The 25,844-nt window shown below is 38.1% G+C and overlaps 1 protein-coding gene across 7 annotated transcripts in view; it reads left to right on the top strand.

The window, feature by feature from the left end:
- The window catches only part of PLEKHM3 (pleckstrin homology domain containing M3), a 203,709-nt gene that overhangs the window by 155,858 nt on the left and 22,007 nt on the right, over nucleotides 1-25,844 (top strand). For all 7 annotated transcript variants that reach the window (XM_068544574.1, XM_068544573.1, XM_068544572.1 and 4 more), the window contains one exon: nucleotides 11,786-11,943. In XM_068544574.1, the coding sequence (XP_068400675.1) occupies nucleotides 11,786-11,943 (158 nt within the window). The remainder of the gene's footprint in view (nucleotides 1-11,785; nucleotides 11,944-25,844) is intronic.

Consider the following 25,844-nt stretch of genomic DNA (forward strand, 5'->3'; position numbering starts at 1 on the left):
GCGAGCAGAGGAATAAAAAGCTGGTGACATTATTTCACTTCTTTTGAAAATTTCCTTGGGTATCTTCTAATTAGTCTGCTTAAACTCACCTTTTATCTATCTCCCCAGATATTTCCTTTCTACATTCCCGGGGGTATTCAACAAGCTTCTTTTGATGTTTTCCCTGTCTGTTAATCACAAAATCATAGAATCTTCAAGCTGAGAGAAATCCTTACTGATCATCTAGTTTTGAATGACTTAGTATGACCACTTTATTTTGTAGATGAGGAAACTGAGGCATGGAGAAGTTAAGTGACTTATTAATATGTTCAGACAGCTTAGTGGGGACAAAACTGGGAATAGAAGCCAAGATGTCTAGCTCCCATTTCAGATCTAAATCAGCTTCAATCCTTTTTTTTTTTTTTTTTTCCTCTTTGTGATCATCTGAATTGCTTTTCCCTTTCCTTTAACCTTTTTTTTTTTTTTTTTAACTCCACCCTTTCTGTACTTCTTCTTCCCTTCTTTCTGCCTTTTATGTCTCTCCTAACCCTTAGTGGGTCATTCCCTTATATGATCAGGGAATATTGCTCCTATTTCTCCTCTATTTCTCTGTCCCTTTAAACATGGGGTCTTTTGTTGTTTTTCTGTTAAGATGTCCTCCATTGGCCTCTACTCAGGTCCTCTCTGAAAAGCCGTATTTCTTCAATTTCTCCCACATACATGCATTCGGGGAGTTGCTTTGTTTTGCTTTGGTTTTTTCCAGCTGTAGTTGCTTCTTCCCTTAATTAAATTACTTCTCTAGTTTTGGTAAATAGCCTAGGGTTTAAGTTGATGTTAAGTCCATTTTCATCACAGAATTTCATGTTACTTTAATCGATGAATTTCCCAGTCATTCACTCAATAATAAGAATCATACTCCATGTTCAGAAATTCACACAAGATGCGACCACTTAAGAGAATTTTCATACAAGTAGTAAGTATGCTGGACAATAAATCTTTACATAAGCCAAAGACAAATCCAGTTCAGATCAGGACTGTGGGAGTAAACCTGGACCAGACTGTGCATCTTGTTTCCAGGCAGGGACTGAGTCAGTTTAGAAGTCCTCCATTTCTATATGGTGGATCAGTGGGCATCCAGTGACCTCAGGATTCTCAGGCTGAACCAAAGCCTGAGGCTGCACTCTGACCCTAGATGCCCTCAGAAAGGCCCCTTCCTAGAGTAGTGCAGGGTGCTTAAGGGGGTGGAGGGGCATCTGACATAGCCCAGCTGGGTGATCTTAGACAGCTCACATCACCTCTCTTGGCCTTAGTTTTCTCATATATTAAGTAAGGAAGCTGAGTTAAGGAAACCACTTAGAGCCTTTCCTTGTTTACTATTCAATGAGTAATAATGACATAACTAGGGCCAAAATGAATAGTAGAGACCTAAATACGATTTATTTTCGACACATAGCTAATTAACTCAATAGAGGAGTAAGATTCTGCTGACCATACCATGAGAATTTTCTGGAACTGTCTCAATTTAAAATATTTTAATCTATTTTCCCCTAAATAATACTCATGCACTTAGATGAGACCATGTGGCCTGCTTTGGGGCTCAGAATATGTGGGCCACATAATTGTACTTACTGTTTGCAAATGCTTCTACTGAAGTTTCATGAGGTTGTGGCTTCACGAGGCCACACCCCTTGAGGCACTTTCCATAGTGCAGAAAAACTGAAATAGGCCCCTTCCCATATATATATATATTTTTTTTTTTTTTTTAAATAAATTTTATTTATTTATTTATTTATGGCTGTGTTGGGTCTTTGTTGCTGCGCGCAGGCTTTTCTAGTTGTGGCGAGCAGGGGCTACTCTTTGTTGCGATGCGTAGGCTTCTCATTGCGGTGGCTTCTCTTGTTGCGGAGCATAGGCTCTAGGCACGCAGGCTCAGTAGTTGTGGCTCGCAGGCTCTAGAGCACAAGCTCAGTAGTTGTGGCGCATGGGCTTAGTTGCTCCGCAGCATGTGGGATCTTCCTGGACCAGGGCTTGAACCTGTGTGCCCTGCATTGGCAGGTGGATTCTTTTTTTTCTTCTTTTTTTTAAAATTTATTTATTTATTTATTTTGGCTGTGTTGAGTCTTGGTTGCTGCACGTGGGCAGTTGTGGTGAGCGGGGGCTACTCTTCGTTGCAGTGCGCGGGCTTCTCATTGGAGTGGCTTCTCTCGTTGCGGAGCACGGGTCTAGGCACACGGGCTTCAGTAGTTGTATGCGGGTTCAGTAGTTGTGGCTCACGGGCTTAGTTGCTCCACAGCATGTGGGATCTTCCCGGACCAGAGCTCGAACCCATGTCCCCTGCATTGGCAGGTGGATTCTTAACCACTGCGCTACCAGGGAAGCCCCGGCAGGCTGATTCTTAACCACTGCACCACGAGGGAAGTCCCCCCGTATACTTTTGTGAATAAGAAATTTATGTTCTTGGGCTCAGCTTTACCATTCAGCCATTGGAGAAAATTGAAATTCGTTTATCTGTTATTCCCTGAGATAGTTTCCATCAGGAAGCAAAATATAATTTGATAGGAATGGTGATGACCACTCACAGATCTACCCAATTATACTAACCCAGATAGCCCAGATTAAATTATCACACAGTTTCCAATATCTAAGTAGAAATTGTCACCTTTGGGAGAGGATCAGATAAGAGCTAATTGGTGACATCATAATCCACCCTCAGTGAAGTATTTGATTAGCCAAAATCTTAGTCCTGTTAGAACAGTCCCATAATGGATAAAGAAGGGTGTGGAGCAGCTAATTAGAGAAGACACAGTTTCCTGTTTATATACAAACATCCCAGCATTAAGCCATGATAAGGAGCTCAAAGGCTAATTATGGGGAAATGGGGTTTTAACAAACTTTTTGAAATAAGAAGATTCCCTATGCTTTTGATTTTCTATTTTTGAGAAAAATATAGTAGTATGCTTTTTATTTTCTATTTTTAAGAATTTATTATTAAAAGGAGTAAAATTTAGTTAACTAGACTTACTGTGGGGTGATTTTACAGTGTATACAAATATCGAATCATTACATTGTACACCTGAAACTAATATAACATTATATGTCAATTAAAAAAAAAGAGTAAAATTTAGAATTGAATGAGAACTCAGAATATTCTTGCTGTGGTTTAGGTTTTCAAACTTGAGCAGACTCCATAGGCTGTTTTTCTTACCTCTCCAGGAACTCACCTGGCCTAGATCACTAGACGTCACTGTCCCCACCTGTTAACGCTGAGAAATGTCACTCAGAGAGAAAATAGTGAGTGCAGCCTTTCATAGCCCTCTGGCCGAGCAAATGCAACCTAAATTATATTTGAAATCATTTTACAATGCGTGACAATTTTGATTCTTCCACTAGTAACCAGGCTAGCTTGTTACTGGTGAGTGGCAGGTGGCTTTATTTAACATGAATGGGGTCTTTTGGTTAGACTTTCAGAGGAGGGGCCATTTGTCAAGTGCAGCAGCCCTCTTCATCAACGTATTCCCAACAGTTGTCCAGAATCTAAATGTTACACAATGGCTGAGGAATGCCTGTATTGAAATGGAAGGTAACTTGACAAATCAGGAGGAAGGAATTCGTCGATGCATAAATTCAATGAGAAAGAGCTTTTTCTTTCTTGTTTCTTGTCCAAGTCCCCAGTGCTCTGTCCCTCTCCCCATGTAGATTCTGAATTTTGTGGTGGTGCTGAGGGAGTGAAGGTAACAGACATAAAAGAATCATTTGTGCCCTTTTCCCAATCCCACAGATTTCTATTGGCTGCAGACCTTGAACATGACACTGCAATTTCCTGGTGCCACACATGAGTAATAAGCAGCTGTTTCTGAAACTGTGGTTTGGAGAAGGCAGCACTAGGTTATTTTTTAACTTAATTGTAATTTTCGATTGGTCTGCAAGAAAGCAAATCAAATAAAGTCTGTTGTCTTAGTCTGCAAGAAAGCCATAGGCCTCAAATTCCAGTGCTGACCATCTTGACCAGAATAGAAGAGGGGGGAAAATGTGTGTATCCCTGAGCTGGAAGTTCGACCAGGCAGCTTTCGTGGGCTGCTGTCACACAAGAAGCATAAGCATATTTGGTATATTTGTCAGTTAGCTGGATCATGGTGAGTGATATTTGACTATTCCTTGAGTTCTAGAAGTACCTGAAATGATAGAGTGAAAAGAATTTGTAGAGGGACTGCAAAAGACAAAAATAGAAAAATCTTGAAGGTACCAGCTTGATATTGCATTTTGTCTTTATCCTACAGTGCAATAAAGGACACATAATTTTAAGTTACAAACAGAAGTGTTCATTCTTTGAACACCAGGTCAGTATGATACCTCTGGAATAGTCATATATGCAACACTCCCAAATTAAATGAATCAGACTAGGATTTTCCTTAGTACAAGAAATTAAGTTTAATGGAAAACAGAAACAAACTCTTTCACCCTAATTTGGACATATGCCTTTTCTCAAAGAGATAAGGCAATTTGGTATACGGAAAAGGTGAGGGAGATTGAGGAGATGGACAAAGAGCTACATATGTTTTCTGCTAATTACTTTGTCATGATTTTGTTCCCATAGAGAGACACTTTGGGGAAAATAACTAAACCTGGGATAACCAAACCTCATCTCAGAGGTCTGTTTCACTAGCACCTACAACATATCCAAATGACCACCTGGTTAACTGAAACCACCAGCCTTCTAATGCTAAAGATGGCCTTGTGACTTGTGATGGACTGATATAAAGTTATATTAACCTGTGACCAGGAAAAGAGTGAAAAAGAGGGGCTCCTTGGGCTTTGGTCTTCTTTGAGGCTGCCATCTTCCTATTGTTTGTGGTAATATGGTCCCAACCTTAAGTCTCCACCAAGATGGCTAGGAAGTGGGAGTGAAAAGCAGGATTCTTGAGGGCAGGAGGAGATGGTGGGAGGCAAGACACTTGATTTCTTTTTAAGCGATTATCCCAAGTAAAGATATATCTGCTTTTTAAAAAGCACCCTAGGAGATGTCACACCTGGAGCCTGCTTCTCTTAGTGATGAAACCTCTAGACCAGAAGCCAGACTAGCTCCCCGGTGCTGCTAGTTGTTATATTCAGAGACAAGATTTAAACCTTCCAAATATACCTTTACCCCTTGAAATGTATCAGTATAAAGTTTTTCTTTCTATAATATTAAAGAAATGTTTGTCAATTCTAAAATAAACTTATAGAATATTACCTCACTTTTCTGGAGGACAAACTTCCAGCAACTTCAGCCCTTTGGAAGAACATGGCCCTGAACCTCAGCTGACAAATAGGAGGAGCAGTTACTCAAGTATAAAGAAGCAGAAAGGGTCTCTGAATAGCTGAACTGCCACCAAGTCCATGTGCTCTTCGTGCTTCTCCCTAAATCACACAGCAGAATGATTCAAAATGTTGTGACACAAAAAGAGCACAAAGATATGACTGCTACAGCCAAGGAAAAAGATTGGGAAGCATCCTCAGTCAGTCAACAAGAACTTAGGTGCCTGACAGAGAGGGGCTATTAAAGACTAGTATGAGACTCAATCTTTGTCTTTAAACAGTTTACATTCTCTTAGGTTGCTCCATATAAAAGTGCCATTTTTATAGGTAAAATCACCATTATACTTTTATAGGTAAAATCACCATTTTATAGGCAGTATCTCCACTTTTATATTTTCAATCTACAGTTGGACAAGCAAAACAATCACATGTTAAACAATAGCAAAAAAATACAAAGGAACATCAATTTCTATTTATATTAAATTATGTGATGTAAAAATAAATTGTATGAAGCCCAAGAGATCCGTGGCAGGTGAAGTAGCCAGAGATGGCTCTCCAGATCAAGCCAGAATAGATCTGAGCCTTAAAGCCTGGGTGAAATTTAAGTAAGTGTTAAGAGAGGAAGTGAAACTCCAGGTAGAGGAAATACATGGGTGAAGGCACAGGAGCAAGAACAAGCATATTCTACACCGGGAGAACTTTCCTCGCAACAGAACATACATATTAAGAAATGGAAAATGAATTTGGATAGATAGTGTGGAATCAGCTTATGGAGACACGCATATACCAGGCAAAATGTAAGCTGCAGTTTTGTCTAGTTCACACTTGTATCAATAACTGAGAATAGTAACTCAATGTAATTTTCTGACATGAACGAATGAAGAGTTTTTACCAATGATAAAATAAGAATTCAACCAAAGGTTTGAGGGAAGAGATGACACGTGATGAAAGTGATGTCTAAAACTGACTAGTATATATGCTGGATGGATCAAAGGAAAAAGACTATTATCCAGAAATAAAACCAGAAGATTATTTCATTAATCTAGAGAGGGGTGATGAAAGCCTGAGATAGGATGAGAAAAAGACTTACACTAGAGACATTTAAAAGAGAATCAACGTGAACCTTGGAACATTATGTTAAGTGAAAGAAGCCAGTCATAAAAGACCACATATTATATTATTCTATTTACATGAAATACCCAGAGTAGGTAAATCTGTAGAGACAGAAAGCAGATTATTGGTTGCCTAGGGCTTGGGGGATGGGTTAGGGAGAAAACACTAGTGACTGCTAATGGGTATGGGGATTTGGGGAAAAGTTGATGAAATGTACACAACTCTCTGAATAAACTAAAACATATTCAATTGTAGACTCTAAATAGGTTAATTACATGTTATGTGAACTGTATATCAATAAAGCTGTTATTTAAAAAGAGAAAGAGAGGGGCTTCCCTGGTGGCACAGTGGTTAAGAATCCACCTGCCAATGCAGGGGACACGGGTTCGAGCCCTGGTCCGGGAAGATCCCACATGCCGCGGAGCAACTGAGCCCGTGCACCACAACTACTGAGCCTGCACTCTAGAGCCCACGAGCCACAACTACTGAAGCCCACGCACCTAGAGCCCGTGCTCCGCAACAAGAGAAGCCACCACAATAAGAAGCCTGCACATCGCAATGAAGAGTAGCCCCCGCTCGCCACAACTAGAGAAAGCCCACATGCAGCAACGAAGACCCAACCCAGCCAAAAATAAATAAATAAAATTTTACAGATAAATAAATAAATAAAAAGAGAAAGGGAATCAATAACATGTGGTGCATGACAAGACGTGTGTTTGATGGAGAAAATGAATCATTCACTGTAGACTCTATATAGTTTGATTTCATTGAAATAACAAGACTGTCCACTAACACCATTATTATTTAATATTGTTTTAGGAGTGCTGCATGATGCAATAAGACATGAAACATGAAAGGAAGGGACCAGATTATTACCTTCAGAAAACCCAAAAGAATCCTAAAAATGATAGGCATTCATGAACATTTAGTAATATAGTTGTATATAAGACGGACACAAATGTCAGTATATTCTAATACACCAGCAATAGCTGATAAGAAAAAATATTATACAAAAGTTTAACCTTAAAATAACCTAAATAACAACTGTGAGTGGCTTACACTATGGAGAACAGTATGAAGGTTCCTTAAAAAACTAAAAATAGGGCTTCCCTGGTGGCGCAGTGGTTGAGAATCTGCCTGCTAATGCAGGGGACACGGGTTCGAGCCCTGGTCTGGGAAGATCCCACATGCCGCGGAGCAACTAGGCCCGTGAGCCACAACTACTGAGCCTGCGCATCTGGAGCTTGTGCTCCGCAACAAGAGAGGCCGCGACAGTGAGAGGCCCGCGCACCACGATGAAGAGTGGCCCCCACTCGCCGCAACTAGAGAAAGCCCACGCACAGAAACGAAGACCCAACACAGCCAAAAGTAAATAAATAAATAAATAAATAACTCTATCTAAAAAAAAAAAAAAAGTCTTTAAAAAAAAAAAAAAAACTAAAAATAGAATTACCATATGACCCAGCAATCCCACTACTGGGCATATGCCCAGAGAAAACCATAATTCAAAAAGAGATATGCACCCCAATGTTCATTGCAGCACTATTTACAATAGCCAGGACATGGAAGCAACCTAAATGCCCATCGACAGATGAATGGATAAAGAAGATGTGGTACATATATACAATGGAATATTACTCAGCCATAAAAAGGAATGAAATTGGGTCATTTGTAGAGACGTGGATGGACCTAGAGACTGTCATACAGAGTGAAGTAAGTCAGAAAGAGCAAAACAAATATCGTGTATTAACGCATATATGTGGAATCTAGAAAAATGGTACAGATGAACCGGTTTGCAGGGCAGGAATAGAGACACAGATGTAGAGAACAAATGTATGGACACCAAGAGGGGTGGTGGGGGTGGTGGTTGTGGGATGAACTGGGAGATTGGGATTGACATGTATACACTAATATGTATAAAATAGATAACTAATAAGAGCCTGCTTATTAAAAATAAAATAAAATTCAAAAAAAGAAGTCAGAAAAAAAAAAAAAGTCAGTGGCTTATACAAAGGAAAATAACAAATTTGTATTAATAATAAATGAAGATTTAATAAAATGGAGATAGGGAGACTAAATGTTGTGAAGATATCAATTCCCAAATTAATTTTTAAAAGCTTATTAAAATATCCAGATAGGAATAAATATAAATTACTGGCACTGTAAATTTGGTGAAATATTTCAAAAGCCTTCAAAATGTTCATACCCCTTACACTTTGTACCAAGAAAATCTTCTAGATAAAGAAAAAGCTTTATGTACAAAATGCCCCAATCTTCTCTTTTAGATCCTATATGATAACTCTCATATCTTCCTTAAGGTGTTCTCTTCTCATCCTCAGTTCCTTAAAACAACCTTTACTCATCTGGTTTCCAGACCAGGTGAGTTCTATATCCTGATGTTTTCCCCTAAATGGACTATAGTTTGTTAGTGCCTCTCTTTCAATGTGTCATTAACTTTGGTTGTTTAGAAAAGAGTAAAATAAGTAAGACAAAACTCAGCTGAAGTATTGTTACCACAATTTATAAATAACCCCATTGGGTATACGATTTGGTAGTGGTTATTTCTTAGAAAGTGTGTATCATGTGTTGGTATTAGGAGCACACTTTCCTGGGGTTGATTGGAGTTAATGGTCCTTGAGAAAACATAAATAAAAGGAGGTCTTATCTATGGCTTCTTAAAGGTAATGGGGAGGAGAATAAATTTTAAAATGGTGGAAAATGTACTTGCTTGACTCAAAAAAAAAGAAAAAAAGCCAGCATAATTTCTACCCCCTTTATTAAGAAAAACAACAACAACACTCTTATAAAGCAGTAGACCTGATTCTTCTGTTCCATTTCTGCATCAATACAAAAATAATATACATTGCTTTTAAAAATGCCAAAACAACCATATACAAGGTGAAAGACGTGCTTTTCCAACTTGTTCCCTTCCCTAGATTTAACCATTATATTCATTTTTAAAACATCATGAGATTATTCAGTAGTGATGTTCATAAACCACTTTAGTTTTTATCTCCAGTATTATGTACAGCTTGATTTTTTGCAAAATACATTATTAATTTTTTAAAATTTTATTGAAGTATAGTTGATTTACAATGTTGTGTTAATTCAGTTTTACATATATATATTCTTTTTCATTATGGTTTATCACAGGATATTTTTCTCCACACCCCCTCCGGCATTTGTTATTTGTAGACTTCTTAGTGATGGCCATTCTGACTGGTGTAACGTGGTACCTCAATGTAGTTTTGACTTGCATTTCTCTAATAATTAGCAATGATGAGCATCTTTTCATATGCCTGTTGGCCATCTGTATGTCTTCTTTGGAGAAATGTCTGTTTAGATCTTCTGCCCATTTTTTGATTGGGTTTTTTGGGTTTTTTTTTTTTATTGAGTTGTATGAGCTGTTTGTATATTTTGGAAATTAAGCCCTTGTTGGTCGCATCATTTGCAAATATTTTCTCCCAGTCCATAGGTTGTCTTTTCGTTTTGTTTATGGTTTCGTTTGCTGTGCAAAAGCTTATAAGTTTGATTAGGTACCACTTGTTTATTTTTGCTTTTTATGTCTGTTGCCTTGGGAGACTGACCTAAGAAAACATTGGTACAATTTATGTCAGAGAATGTTTTTGCCTGTGTTCTCTTCTAGGAGTTTTATGGTGTCATGTTTTATATTTAAGTCTTTAAGTCATTTTGAGTTTATTTTTGTGTATGGTGTGAGGGTGTGTTCTAATTTCATTGATTTGCATGCAGCTGTCCAACTTTCCCAGCACCACTTGCTGAAGAGACTGTCTTTTCCCCGTTGTATATTTTTGCCTCCTTTGTTGAAGATTAATTGACCATAGGTGTGTGGGTTTACTTCTGGGCTGTCTATTCTGTTCCATTGATCCATATGTTTGTTTTTGTGCCAATACCATGCTGTTTTGAATACTGTAGCTTTGTAGTACCCAAATCCTTTGGGTAGTATTGTCATTTTAACAATATTAATTCTTCCAATCCAAGAGCATGGGATAGCTTTCCATTTCTTTGAATCATCTTCAGTGTCCTTTATTAAGGTTTTGTAGTTCTCAGTATGTAAGTCTTTCACCTCCTAGGTGGGGTTTATTCCTAAGTATTTTATTTTATTTTATTTTTGATGTGACTTTAAAAGGGATTGTTTGTTTACATTCTCTTTCACATATTTCATTGTTAGTGTAAAGAAATTGCAAAATACATTATTACATTACTTGTAGTCTTTTATTTTTGTATTATCAGCTATTACTGTTTGTTCACCTTGGCCTTCTAATATCTCTTTAAATATGATTTACTGCTCTCGGATGTTATTTTTATGTAAAATTATCATTTTAACTATGATTCACTTGAAAGTATCCATTTCCAACTCTTTCCAAATTAAATTTAATCTTCGTTTTTTTCTTATATCAAAATCAGCATGTATATGCATGTGCATCAATGAGAGAGAAATAAAGGCAAATTTTATCTTGTTAGTCTATGAACTGCCAAAGTCTTTGAAGCCCGTGCAGTATTAGTTAAGTGAGGAGGGCTCTGATGGACCATTGGCTCCACACTCACGGATATTTGCAGGCCAGCAGGTGAGGGGACTGTGGGAGGCAGGCAGACTCAAGACACTGGGGCCTCATGGGGACAAGTGTCAGTTGAAGAGCACGTGCCTCGGCAGGAGCAAGCAGCCTCTACTCACAGCCGGGATCATCATCGTGTTGGAATTCAGGCCTAGTTTTTCCAGATCTAATGATTTTCCAAAAGAAGCCAAAAATCTGGAATTTTATGTGAAACCTTCCAATTATTAAATTGGCTTTTTTTTTTTTAAACACTAAGAGATTTTTTAAAAAATCTTCAGGCTAAATATAGCACTCAGACTGCCAAATTGCAGCTTCTGTGTATTATTATAATTATCAGCAGCAAGAGAAACCTATCTTCCACATTTGTTACATGTTCTTAGGGGAGATGGTTAAAAAACTATTCTATTAACTCATCAGAAAACAGGTATTATTGAATGTACAACATAAAATACTACATTAGTACTTACTCTATATGTCTTCAGTCTGTTTTGGGAAATCGACCACACTGCTCGTATACCGCACGATAACTGTCAAGTTAGTTTATGAAAGTAGAGTTCCCCATATGTTGGTCCTCAGCCCTCTACAACACACTACAAAAAAAAAGAGGAATACGAAAGAAATTTCAACATCTTCATTTTCCAACCTCCAGTGGTTTAAGCCAGAGAGTTCTTTTGGAGCAAAAATACTATGTCTTTTCTTTCTCAGAGCTGCTGAGAAATTATAATTAGAGGTTTTCCTGTTGGGTAAAGGAAAGGAATTCCTCCTGCATCTGCAAGACTTCTCAACAAATTTTCTTCTTCCCTGTTCCATTTCTCTTTCTGCAGGTGATAGAGGGAAAGCTGGCTCCATTCTTGGGCAAGGTCATTAAATTTGCCGCCTCACACGTGTACAGCTGCAGTCTTTGTAGCCAGAAGGGGTTCATCTGTGAAATCTGTAACAATGGAGAGATCCTCTACCCTTTTGAGGATATTTCAACAAGCAGGTACAGAATCTCTTGTCTTTTAAAAGTATACCTGAATATGTCACATGCAGTGTTATTGGGCCAGAGCTGGCCAGCTTTTAGTCGAGTACTGTATCTCTGTCTCTTCCTCTGTATCAGATTTCCCTTATTCCTGGAGAACATTTTTTACCCTTTGGTTTCCTATATTTATTTCCAACTCATTTTGCTACCTTTATCCAGAATGAGATAACAAAGTTGCATAGCCTAGCTCTGCATTATTAGGTAACAGAGTGTTCAGATTCATTTTTAGAATGAAGATGGGGAAGGAAGAATCCTCACAACCATCCCAGGTCAAGTGATAGGCAATGGAAATCACAGTCGCAGAGGAAGACCAAAATTGGATGGGCCACTAGGAAGAAAACCAGAGTGATGAACAGCCCTCTGGCTCACCACATGCTCTTCTGAATAAATGCACTGCAGTGTAGTGATGAAGTTTTAGGACCCAAAGGAAAGAAAAGTGGGAGTTCATGTGGGATTCTTTTTCTAACCAAAGTGCAAGAAACCAGACACAAAAGGCCACATATGTTCCATTGATAGGAAATGTCCCAAATAGGCAAATCCATAGAGACAGAAAGTAGATTAGTAGTTGCCTAGAGCTTGGGGAAAGGGGAAAAGGGAGTAACTACTAATGGGTATGGATTTCTTTTGGGAGCGATGAAAACGTTCTAGAATTAGATAATGGTGATGGTTACACAGTCTTGTGAATACAATAAAAAGCAGTGAATTTTATGCTTTAAATGAGTGAATTATACTGCAATAAAAATATTTAATAAAAAAAAAATTAAATTAAAAAAATGCTTCCAACTGAATAAACCATATATTCTGGGCCATAAAAGAAGTCTCAGTAAATTTAAAAAGATTGAAACCATACCAAATATGTTCTCTGACACATGAAATTAAGATATCCAGTAGAAAAAAATAATCCAGGAAACCCCAAAATATTTGGAAATTAAATAATACACTCTAAAAACTCATGGGTCAAAGAAGAAATCCACCACAAGAGAAATTTTTAAAATATTTGTAAATGAATGAAAATGAAATACAAAATATCAAAATGTATGGAATACAGCTAAAGTAGTGCTCTGAGTGAAATTTATAGCTATAAACACCTATATCAGAAAAGAAGAAAGGTCTCAAATTAATAATCTAAAATTCCACTTTAAGAAACTAGATAATGAAGAGCAAAATAAATCCAAAGCAAGCAGGAGGAAGGAAAGAATAAAGATTAGAGCAGATATCAATGAAGTAAAAAACAGAAAAGTAGTAGATTGATGAAACCCCAAATTAGTTCTTTGAAAAGATCAACAGGGACTTCCCTGGTGGTCCAGTGGTTAAGAATCCGCCTTCCAATGCAGGGGATGCAGGTTCGATCCCTGGTCGGGGGACTAACATCCCACATGCCACAGGACAACTAAGCCTGTGCACCGTAACTACTGAGCATATGAGCCATAACTAGAGAGCCCGCATGCTGAAACTACAGAGCCCACGCACTCTGGAGCCTGTGCACCACAACTACAGAGCCCACGCACTCTGGATCCCATGCACCACAACAAAAGATCCCGTGTGCTGCAACTAAGACCCAACACAGCCAAAATTAATAAATATTTTTTTAAAAAAGATCAACAAACTTGATAACCCTTTAGGTAGGCTGACCAAGAAATTAAGAGAGAAGACATGGATTCCCAAAATCAGGAATGAAAAAGGGTACAGCAATTTAAAAATTTTTAAAGAGGTAGTGTAAACAACTTCATGCCAACAATTTAGACAACTTAGATAAAATGGATAAATTTCTCGAAAGACAAATTACCAAAACTGACTCAAGAAGAAATAGAAATATGAATAGACCTACAACAAGAAATTGAAATAGTAATCTTAAATTACTTTAAATCTTCCCATGAAATAGTCAGATGGCTTCACTGGTGAATTTTGTTGAATATTTAAAGAAATAATACCATCCTTTATACAGTGATAAAGAGGGGCATTACATAATGATAACGGGGTCGATTCTTCAAAAAGACATAACAATCCTTAGTGTGTATGAACAAAGAGTCAAAATACATGAGACAAAAACTGATAGAACTACATGGAGAAACAGATGAATCCACTGTTCTATTTAGATATATCCACTATTATAGTTAGAGACTTCAACACCCCTCTATCAGTAACTGATAGATCCAATAGGCAGAAAATCAGTGAGCATATAGTTAAACTGAAAAGCACTACCAACCAAGTGAATCTAATTGACATCCATGTCAGTTCATGTGGTTCATCCAACAACAACAGAATTTGCGTTCTTCTCAAGCTCACATGGAATATTTACCAAGACAGACCATATTTTGGGCCATAAAACACATCTGGACAAATTTTAAAGAGTAGAAATTATGCAAAGTATGTTCTCAGACCGTAATGAAATTAAACTAGTAATCCATAACAGAAAGATACCTGGAAAATACCCACATGTTAGAAGATTAACAGTATACCTTCAGAGACAGAAGAAGCAAGAAGAACTACAATCCTGCAGCCTGTGGAATGAAAACCACATTCACAGAAAGATAGACAAAATGAAAAGCCAGAGGACTATGTACCAGATGAAGGAACAAGATAAAACCCCAGAAAAACAACTAAATGAAGTGGAGATAGATAGGCAACCTTCCAGAAAAGGAATTCAGAATAATGATACTGAAGATGATCCAGGACCTCAGAAAAAGAATGGAGGCAAAGATCGAGAAGATGCAAGAAATGTTTAACAAAGACCTAGAAGAATTAAAGAACAAACGCCTAGAAGAATTAAAGAACAAACAAACAGATAAACAATACAATAACTGAAATGAAAAGATACACTAGAAGGAATCAATAGCAGAATAACTGAGGCAGTAGAACGGATAAGTGACCTGGAAGACAGTATGGTGGAATTCACTGCTGCAGAGCAGAATAAAGACAAAAGAATGAAAAGAAATGAAGACAGCATAAGAGACCTCTGGGACAACATTAAATGCACCAGTATTCACATGGTAGGGGTCCCAGAAGGAGAAGAGAGAGAGAAAGAACCCCAGAAAATACTTGAAGAGATTATAGTCGAAAACTTCCCTAACATAGGAAAGGAAATAGCCACCCAAGCCCAGGAAGTGCAGAGAGTCACAGGCAGGATAAACCCAAGGAGAAACATGCTGAGACACATAGTGATCAAATTGACAAAAATTAAAGACAAAGAAAAATTATTAAAAGCAACAAGGGAAAAATGACAAATAACATACAAGGGAACTCCCATAAGGTTAACAGCTGATTTCTCAGCAGAAACTCTACAAGCCAGAAGGGAGTGGCATGATATATTTAAAGTGATGAAAAGGAACAACCTACAACCAAGATTACTCTACCCAGCAAGCATCTCATTCACATTTGACAGAGAAATCAAAAGCTTTACAGACAAGCAAAAGCTAAGAGAATTCAGCACCACCAAACCAGTTCTACAACAAATGCTAAAGGAACTTCTCTAAGCGGGAAACACAGGACAAGAAAAGGACCTACAGGGCTTCCCTGGTGGCGCAGTGGTTGAGAATCTGCCTGCCAATGCAGGGGACACGGGTTCGAGCCCTGGTCTGGGAAGATCCCACATGCCACGGAGCAACTGGGCCCGTGAGCCACAATTACTGAGCCTGCACGTCTGGAGCCTGTGCTCCGCAACACGAGAGGCCGCGATGGTGAGAGGCCCGCGCACCGCGATGAAGAGTGGTCCCCACTTGCCGCAACTAGAGAAAGCCCTCGCACAGAAACGAAGACTCAACACAGTCATAAATAAATAAATAAATAAATAAATAAAAGAATGTGAATTTCTTTAAAAAAAAAAAAAAAAAGAAAGAAAAGGACCTACAAAAACAAACCCAAAACAATTAAGAAAATGATAATAGGAACATACATATTGACAATTACCTTAAGTGTGAATGGATTAAATGCTCCAACCAAAAGACAGAGGCTTGCTGAATGGATACGAAAACAAGACCCATATATATGCTATCTACAAGAGACTCACTTCAGACCTAGGGGCACATACAGACTGAAAGTGAGGGGATGGAAAAAGATATTCCATGCAAATGGAAATCAAAACAAAGCTGGAGTAGCAATACTCATATCAGATAAAATAGACTTTAAAATAAGGAATGTTACAAGAGACAAGGAAGGACACTACATAATGATCAAGGGATCAATCCAAGAAGAAGATATAACCATTATAAACATATATGCACCCAACATAGGAGCACCTCAATACATAAGGCAAGTGCTGACAGCCATAAAAGGGGAAATCAAGAGTAACACAATAAGAGCAAGGGACTTTAACACCCACTTTCACCAATGGACAGATCATCCAAAATGAAAATAAATAAGGAAGCACAAGCTTTAAATGACACAATAGTCCAGATAGATTTAATTGATATTTATAGGACATTCCATCCGAAAGCAGCAGATTACACTTTCTTCTCAAGTGCACAGGGAACATTCTCCAGGATAGATCACATCTTGGGTCACAGATCAAGCCTCCATAAATTTAAGAAAATTGAAATCATATCAAGCATCTTTTCCGACCACAACACTATGAAATTAGAAGTAAATTGCAGGGAAAAAATCATAAAAAACACAAACACATGGAGGTTAAACAATATGTTACTAAATAAACGGGAGATCACTGAAGAATTCAAAGAGGACATCAAAAAATACCTAGAGACAAATGACAGCAAAAACACAACAATCCAAAACCTATGGGATGCAGCAAAAGCAGTTCTAAGAGGGAAGTTCATAGCAATTCAAGCTCACTTCAAGAAACAAGAAAAATCTTAAATAAACAATCTAACCTTACACCTAAAGGAACTAGAGAAAGAAGAACAAACAAAACCCAAAGCTGGTAGAAGGAAAGAAATCATAAAGATCAGAGCAGAAATAAATGAAATAGAAACAAAGAAAACAATAGCAAAGATCAATAAAACTAAAAGCTGGTTCTTTGAGAAGGTAAACAAAATTGATAAACCTTTAGCCAGACTCATCAAGAAAAGGAGGGAGAGGACTCAAATCAATAAAATTAGAAATGAAAAAGGAGAAGTTACAGTGGACACTGCAGAAATACAAAGCATCATAAGAGACTACTACAAGCAACTCTATGCCAAGAAAATGGACAACCTGGAAGAACTGGACAAATTCTTAGAAAGGTATAACCTTCCAGGATTGAACCAGGAAGAAACAGAAAATATGAACAGACCAATCACAAGTAATGAAATTGAAACTGTGATTAAAAATCTTCCAACAAACAAAAGTCCAGGACCAGATGGCTTCACAGGTGAATTCTATCAAACATTTAGAGAAGAGCTAACACCCATCCTTCTCAAAGTCTTCCAAAAACTTGCAGAGGAAGGAACACTCCCAAACTCATTCTATGAGGCCACCATCACCCTGATACCAATAGCAGACAAAGATACTACAAAAAAAGAAAATTACAGACCAATATCACTGATGAATATAGATGCAAAAATCCTCAACAAAATACTAGCAAACAGAATCCAACAACACATTGAAAGGATCATACACCATGATCAAGTGGGATTTATCCCAGGGATGCAAGGATTCTTTAATATACACAAATCAATCAATGTGATACACCATATTAACAAATTTAAGAATAAAAACCATATGATCATCTCAATATATGCAGAAAAAGCTTTTGACAAAATTCAACACCCATTTATGATAAAAACTCTCCAGAAAGTGGGCATAGAGGGAAACTACCTCAACATAATAAAGGCCATATACGACAAACCCACAGCAAACATCATTCTCAATGGTGAAAAACTGAAAGCATTTCTTCTAAGATCAGGAACAAGACAAGGATGTCTACCCTTGCCACTCTTATACAACATAGTTTTGGAAGTCCTAGCCATGGCAATCAGAGAAGAAAAAGAAATAAAAGGAATACAAATTGGAAAAGAAGAAGTAAAACTGTCACTGTTTGCAGATGATGTGATACTATACATAGGTAATCCTAAAGATACCACCAGAAAACTACCAGAGCTAATCAATGAATTTGTTAAAGCTGCAGGGTACAAATTTTTTTTTTTAATATATATATATATTTTTTTTAATTAAATTTATTTATTTATTATTTATGGCTGTGTTGGGTCTTCGTTTCTCTGCGAGGGCTTTCTCTAGTTGCGGCAAGCGGGGGCCACTCTTCATCGCGGTGCGCGGGCCTCTCACTATCGCGGCCTCTCTTGTTGCAGAGCACGGGCTCCAGACGCGCAGGCTCAGTAATTGTGGCTCACGGGCTTAGTCGCTCCGCGGCATATGGGATCTTCCCAGACCAGGGCTCGAACCCGTGTCCCCTGCATTGGCAGGCAGACTCTCAACCACTGCGCCACCAGGGAAGCCCCCAGGGTACAAAATTAATGCTCAGAAATCTCTTGCATTCCTATACACTAAGAACAAAAGATCAGAAAGAGAAATTAAGGAAACAATCCCATTCACCATTGCAACAAAAAGAATAAAATACCTAGGAATAAACCTACCTAAGGAGGTTAAAGACCTGTACTCAGAAAACTACAAGATACTGATGAAAGAAATCAAAGATGACACAAACAGATGGAGAGATATACCATGTTCTTGGACTGGAAGAATCAATATTGTGAAAATGACTCTACTATCCAAAGCAATCTACAGGTTCAGTGCAATCCCTATCAAATTACCAATGGCATTCTTTACAGAACTAGAACAAAAAATCTTAAAATTTGTATGGAGACACAAAAGACCCTGAATAGCCAAAGCAATCTTGAGGGGAAAAAACGGAGCAGGAGGAATCAGACTCCCTGACTTCAGACTATACTACAAAGCTACAGTAATCAAGACAATATGGTACTGGCACAAAAACAGAAATATAGATCAATGGAATAGGATAGAAAGCCCAGAGATAAACCCACGCACCTATGGTCAACTAGTCTATGACAGAGGGGTCAAGGATATACAATGGAGAAAAGACAGTCTCTTCAGTAAGTGGTTCTGGGAAAACTGGACAGCTACATATAAAAGAATGAAATTAGAACACTCCCTAACACCATACACAAAAATAAACTCAAAATGGATTAAAGACCTAAATGTAAGACTGGACACTATAAAACTCTTAGTGGAAAACATAGGAAGAACACTCTTTGACATAAATGACAGCAAGATCTTTTTTGACCCACCTCCTAGAGTAATGGAAATAAAAACCAAAATAAACAATTGGGGCCTAATGAAACTCAAAAGCTTTTGCACAGCAAAGGAAACCATAAAGAAGACGAAAAGACAACCCTCAGAATGGGAGAAAATATTTGCAAACGAATCAACAGACAAAGGATTAATCTCCAAAATATATAAATAGTTCATACAGCTCAGTATTAAAAAACCAAACAACCCAATCAAAAAATGGGCAGAAGACCTAAATTGACATTTTTCCAAAGAAGTCATACAGGTGGCCAAGAGGCACATAAAAAGCTGCTCAACCTCACTAATTATTAGAGAAATGCAAATCAAAACTATAGTGAGGTATCACCTCACACCAGTCAGAATGGGCATCATCAGAAAATATACAAATAACAAATGCTGGAGAGGGTGTGAAGAAAAGGGAACCCTCTTGCACTGTTAGTAAGAATGTAAATTGATACAGCCACTATGGAGAACAGTATGGAGGTTCCTTAAAAAACTAAAAATGGAATTACCATATGACCCAGCAATCCCACTACTGGGCATATACCCAGAAAAAAACATAATTCAAAAAGACACATGCACCCCAATGTTCATTGCAGCAGTGTTTACGATAGCCAGGTCATGGAAGCAACCTAAATCCCCATCGACAGATGAATGGATAAAGAAGATGTGGTAAGGCTTCCCTGGTGGCACAGTGGTTAAGAATCCGCCTGCCAATGCGGGGGACACGGTTTCGAGCCCTGGTCCGGGAAGATCCTACATGCCACGGAGCAGCTGAGCCCGGGTACTGCAGCTGCTGAGCCTGCGCTCTAGAGCCCGCAAGCCACAACTACTGAGCCCGAGTGCCGCAACTACTGAGGCCCATGTGCCTAGAGCCCGTGCTGGGCAACAAGGGAGGCCACCGCAATGAGAAGCCCGCGCACCACAACGAAGCTCGCCGCAACCAGAGAAAAGCCCGCGCGCATCAACGAAGACCCAACACAGCCAAAAATAAAACAAATAAAATAAAAATAAATAAATTTATAAAAAGTAAAGAAATTATTAAAAAAAAAAAAGATGTGGTACATATATACAATGGAATATTACTCAGCCATAAAAAGGAACGAAATTGGGTCATTTGTAGAGACATGGATGGACCTAGAGACTGGCATACAGAGTGAAGTAAGTCAGAAAGTGAAAAAGAAATATCGTATATTAACACATATATGTGGAATCTAGAAAAATAGTACAGATGAACCAGTTTGCAAGGGAGAAACAGACAGATATAGAGAACAAATGTATGGACACTAAGGGGAAAAGCGGGGGGCCAGGGCGGGGAGCGGGTGTTGGGATGAATTGGGAGATTGGGATTGACATATATACACTAATATGTATAAAGTAGATAACTAATAAGAACCTGCTGTGTTAAAAATAGAATAAAATAAAATTCAAAAAAAAAAAAACCAATATACCTTCAAGTAACAGATGAGTTTATAACTTTACATTCACATAAAAACCTGCACATGGGTATTTATAGCAGCTTTATTCCTAATCACCCAAAACTGGAAACAACCAAGTTGTCCTTTAATAGGTGGATGGATAAATGAACTGTGGTATAGGCATACAGTGCAGTGTTATTCCGGGATAAAAGAAATGAGCTATTATGCCACAAAAGGACGTGGAGGAAACTTAAATGCCTATTATTGAGTGAAAGAAGCCAATCTGAAAAGGCTACGTACTGTATGATTCCAACTCTGTGATGTTCTGAGAAAGGCAAAACTATACAGATGGTAAGAAAATCAGTGATTACCACGGGTTTGAGAGGGGGTAGCGAGGGACGAATAGGTGAAGCACAGGAAATTTTTAGGGCAGTGAGATTATTCTATATGATTCTGTAATAGTGCACACATGACATCATACATTTGTCAAAACTCATAGAGCTGTACAACACAGAATGAACCTTTATTTAAACGGCAGGCTTCAGTTAATAATATATCAATATTGGTTCATTAATTGTAACTGACATACCACACTAATGCAAGATGTTGATAATACGGAAAACTCAGGGAGAGGCGGTACTAATACAGGAACTCTGTACTATCTACTCAATTTTTCTGTAAATCTAAAACTGTCCTAAAAAATAAAATCTATTAAAATAAAACAATTCATTTAGCTGAACATTTGACTCAAAGATCAAAGCTGAAAAGTTTTCATAAACTTTATTAGAACAATTTTAGATTTACAGAAAAATCACAGAGATAGTACAGAGAGTTCCTTTATACCCCACACCCAGTTACGTTAGTATGGTACATTTGTTACAATTCAGGAACCAATACTGATACATTATTATTAGCTAAAGTCCATAGGTTTTTTTCCAGTTTCCCTAGTTTTTACCTAGTGTCCTTTTCTGTTCCAGAATATCACCTTACATTTAATTGTCACATCACCCTAGGCTCCTTGGCGGTGACAGTTTCTCAGGCTTTGTTTTTATGACCTTGACAGTTTTGAGGGGTACTGGTCAGGTATTTTGTAGAATCCCTCTATTGGGATATACTTGATGTTTTTCTTATGATTACACTGGGTTCTGTGGGTCTGGGAGGAAGAACACAGCGGCAGTGTCATTTTCATCATATCATATCACGGGTACGTACTATGAACGTGACTGATCACTGTAGTCTTTGTGTCAAGTGTCTCCACTTTAAAGTTACTCTTCTTCCCGCCACCCACTCCATCCCTTTTCCATACTTTCCTTCTGGAAGGAAGTCAGTATGTTCAGCCTACACTTAAGCAGTGGGGAGTTATCCCCCATCCCTTTGTGAGTGCAGTATGTACAAAATTATTTGGAATTCTTCTGCATAAGAGATTTGTTTCTTCCCCATTTATTTATTTCTTCAATTATTTATTCATGTCAGTATGGACTCATGCATATTTATTTTATACTTTGGGTTATAATCCAATACCACTTTATTTTGTTACTCAGACTGTTCTGGTTTTAGCCATTTAATAACTCTTTCAGTTGGCTCCTGTTTCCCTTTCGCATATCCCAATGATTATGAGGTTTTTGGTTTTGAGCATTTCCTTACTTTCTGGCACTGTCAGATGCTCCAGGCTCATCTTATATAATTCCTGCCCTAATCCTAGAAGCAGCCGTTTCTCCAAGGAGCCCTGGTTCCTTTTAATAGAGAATATTAGAAAGCAAGATCAGGGTGCTGGGATGCACACATTTTTAAAGCCCTCAGTCCCAGGACTTGTCCCTTGCAGGGACAGAGGTACTCCCCTCTCACTGCACATCAGAATCTCCTGTGAGACCTGGCTTCTTTAAATCCCCAGAATCTGTATCTTCAAAGACTCCCCATGTGATTCTAAGTCACATTCAGAAGGAAAAGATCCCTCCTCTAAGATATCTGTGGTCATGATCAGAGGTGCTGGATTCTCACAACCAAAACGACGACATTAGCACATCTATGGGCTCATAGGGCCTTTACCCAGTAGGAAAGAATACATAACTAGTTAGAATGCTCTGTTTCTCCCTTGGTCAGATGCAGTTCTCCAAGCTTGCACAAATGTCTGAGTCCGAAGGAGCTCTGACCTGCCTTCCTGGAATTCCAGGTGGATAATACTTTCCAGGAGCCTGTTGTGCTTTCCCATGGTGTTCAGTTTCCAGTTAAACACTGGGAGTGGCTTGTACACATCAATGGAAAAGGACAAAAACAAACACTAATAAAAGATTTACTGAAGGAAAACTTTAATCAGAAATAGAGGTGCAGATTTAAAACATATCTATAAAGATGTACTGAATAAATAAATGTGGGTAAATAAAAGTAAATTTGAATTGTGGGATAAATTTTTAAATCTATGCATAATTGAAATCTTTATGGATGAAGTAATGATACATTGGATTTACTTCAGAATAATCTGATGGTGGGAGAAAGGCAATAAATATAGATGAAAGAGATAGATAATTGTTGAAGCTAGGTGCTCAGTACACAGGGGTTTATTATACTATCCTCTCTACTTCTGAATATGTTTGAAATTTTCCATCATAAAATACGTTTTAAAAATCTGTATGTAAAAATCCTAGAAATTTAGTATTTAGTTAATTTGTTACCACATCCTTGACCATCTTGCTAAATTCAGCACCTCTGCATCCTCAGAACTATATGTAATGTCCTTTCAGATCCAAATATCATGTGAATAGCATAAATACAATTCAGTAAAGAACATTCCACAAGCATTAGAACTATTCTTTCTTTCAATAAATGATTCATTGAACGTATTATGTTTGTGCACTGGGCTGGGTTCTAGAGACACACAGTGAACCCGGCATGCTCCTTGCCCACAAATAGTTGAGAGTCTCTAGTAAGAGACAGACAAGCCAGTAGGCAGTTGTGTTAACGTGTGGGAGGAGCCACAGTAGAGGGGGTGGACCTGGGGCTCCAAGAAGGGGAATGACGTATATTGTGGGTCGGAAGACGTTCCACAATTTCTAAACATATGACAGACCTCCATGTTGAGCTCTAAAGCACCAATTTATGTACTTCAATATTAGAATACACTTGGTTTTAACAACATGCTTATTTGATTATGACCACATATCAAACATTGGTCAACTCTTGAGACTTTCTTTTCCTTATTAAATGAATTGTTATGCAGGAGGAAACTTCATGAATGTATAATTTAGAAATATAGCCCTAGTATTAATTTTTAGAACACCATCTCTGGCAGACATAGAGAATGTTCTGGGATTGTAGGGGAATGGCACTAATATTTACTAGTACTGGTGCCAGCAGTTTACATCTCTCATCATTTAATTCTTATGCCAGTCCTCTGAGGGAGTATTATTACCTCTGTTTTAATAATGAGGAAACCTAGGTTCAGAGGAGGCAATTAACTTGGCCCAAAAGATAAAGCCAAAACTTGAACCCAAATATATCTGACTCCAAAACCTATGCTTTTTTCATTATACATCACTGTTTTTTTTGTGTACCTGTAGTCTTCAAACTATTTTTGCAGCATACCCCCTAAAAGAAATTTGAAAATTGTATGTACCTCTGCTATTAAAGAAGCCTCCCCCGGACTTCCCTGGGGGCGCGTTAGATAAGAATCCGCCTGCCAATGCAGGGGACACGGGTTCGATCCCTGGTCTGGGAAGATCCCACATGCCGCGGAGCAACTAAGCCCGTGCGCCACAACTACTGAGCCTGCGCTCTAGAGCCCGCGAGCCACAACTACTGAAGCCCGCGTGCCTAGATTAAATACCTACCTCTCTCCTTTAAATTGGAAAACACTGAAATCCAAATTGCAAGGTTTTAAATACAATAGGAAGATCCAGAATCACAAAACTGCTTTACTTAAGCCTAATCCAGCATTTACCCTTTAGAGGACTAAAAGGAAAGCTCAGCCGTAGGACAGAGGAACATTCTGTTAAAACAACTGTCCAGTTCCACATCCCGAGGAAATAGGAATGACAAAACATGCCCTCCTTGATTGAGAATCAGAAATAAGGGCTCTAAATTTTCAGAATTACAAATCAGAAGATTAGACTGATACTGCCCTAAGAATTAAGCAAAAACAATCAATATAAAAGGAAAAACGTCACATAAATCCACAGAATGACCCAGGACTTAGTTTTTGGGTTTTTTTTTTTTAATCCTAAAATTGCCTCCTATCCAGCTTTCTTTCCAACATCTCTACATATCACTGATCTTCTTTTGTTATTAAGGACATAATGCTGCTAAGGAGACCATCCTGCTTCACACATTTCTGTGAAGATGCCAGTCCTGAATCTTGAAACGTTTCCAGATCACAAGTACATAAATACTTCATCTTAAAACACTCAGCATGCGTTTAACATGGGACTTGCAAAACATACCAGCTATCATAAATCAGTTCCATCCTTGTGTCTGATCCATTCAGCCCTGTTGATTTTTTCAGGTCATATACAAGCCATCCCCACAGGTTTTCCAGTATACAAAACACTGCACTTCAAGACTTTATGACCCCGCTCCCATTCGGGGTTGTATTTAGATGTGGGAGTGCTATAAGAAGATTATATATTAATACTGAATTTGGTGTGTTTCATATAGTAGGCATTCCATAACTATTTGCTATTTGGTTCAACTCTCCCAAATATATTATGTGCGTTCATTAAGAACACTGACAACGCTTTTTTAAAAAACGGGTTAAGAGAACTTAAAATACTTGCACTAAATGAAATAAATCAGACAGGGAAAACAGATATTATATGATTTCACCTATATGTGGAATCTACAAAAAACCAAACTCATAGATACAGAGAACAGATAAGCAGTGGCCAGAGGCAGGGGGTGTGGAAGGGGCAAAATGGGTGAAGGGGGTCAAAAAGGTACAGACTTCCAGTTATAAGATGAATAATGTGCAGCGTGGTAACTAAAGATAACAATACTGTATCATATATTTGAAAGTTGCTAAGAGACTATAGCTTAAAAGTTCTCATCACAGAAAAAAAACTTTTGTGACTATGTGTGGTGATGGATGTTAACTAGACTTACTGTGGTGATCATTGTGCAACATGTACGTATATCAAATCATCACGCTGTACGCCTAAATCTAATGCAATGTTATATGTTAATTATATCTCAATAAATCTGGGAAAAAAACACTTGTGAGGATAGAGGAGCATAGTGAAAGTCTGAAGTAACACTACA

The sequence above is a fragment of the Eschrichtius robustus genome, chromosome 5 (assembly GCF_028021215.1).
Source record: "Eschrichtius robustus isolate mEscRob2 chromosome 5, mEscRob2.pri, whole genome shotgun sequence".
NCBI classification, from domain to species: Eukaryota; Metazoa; Chordata; class Mammalia; order Artiodactyla; family Eschrichtiidae; genus Eschrichtius; species Eschrichtius robustus.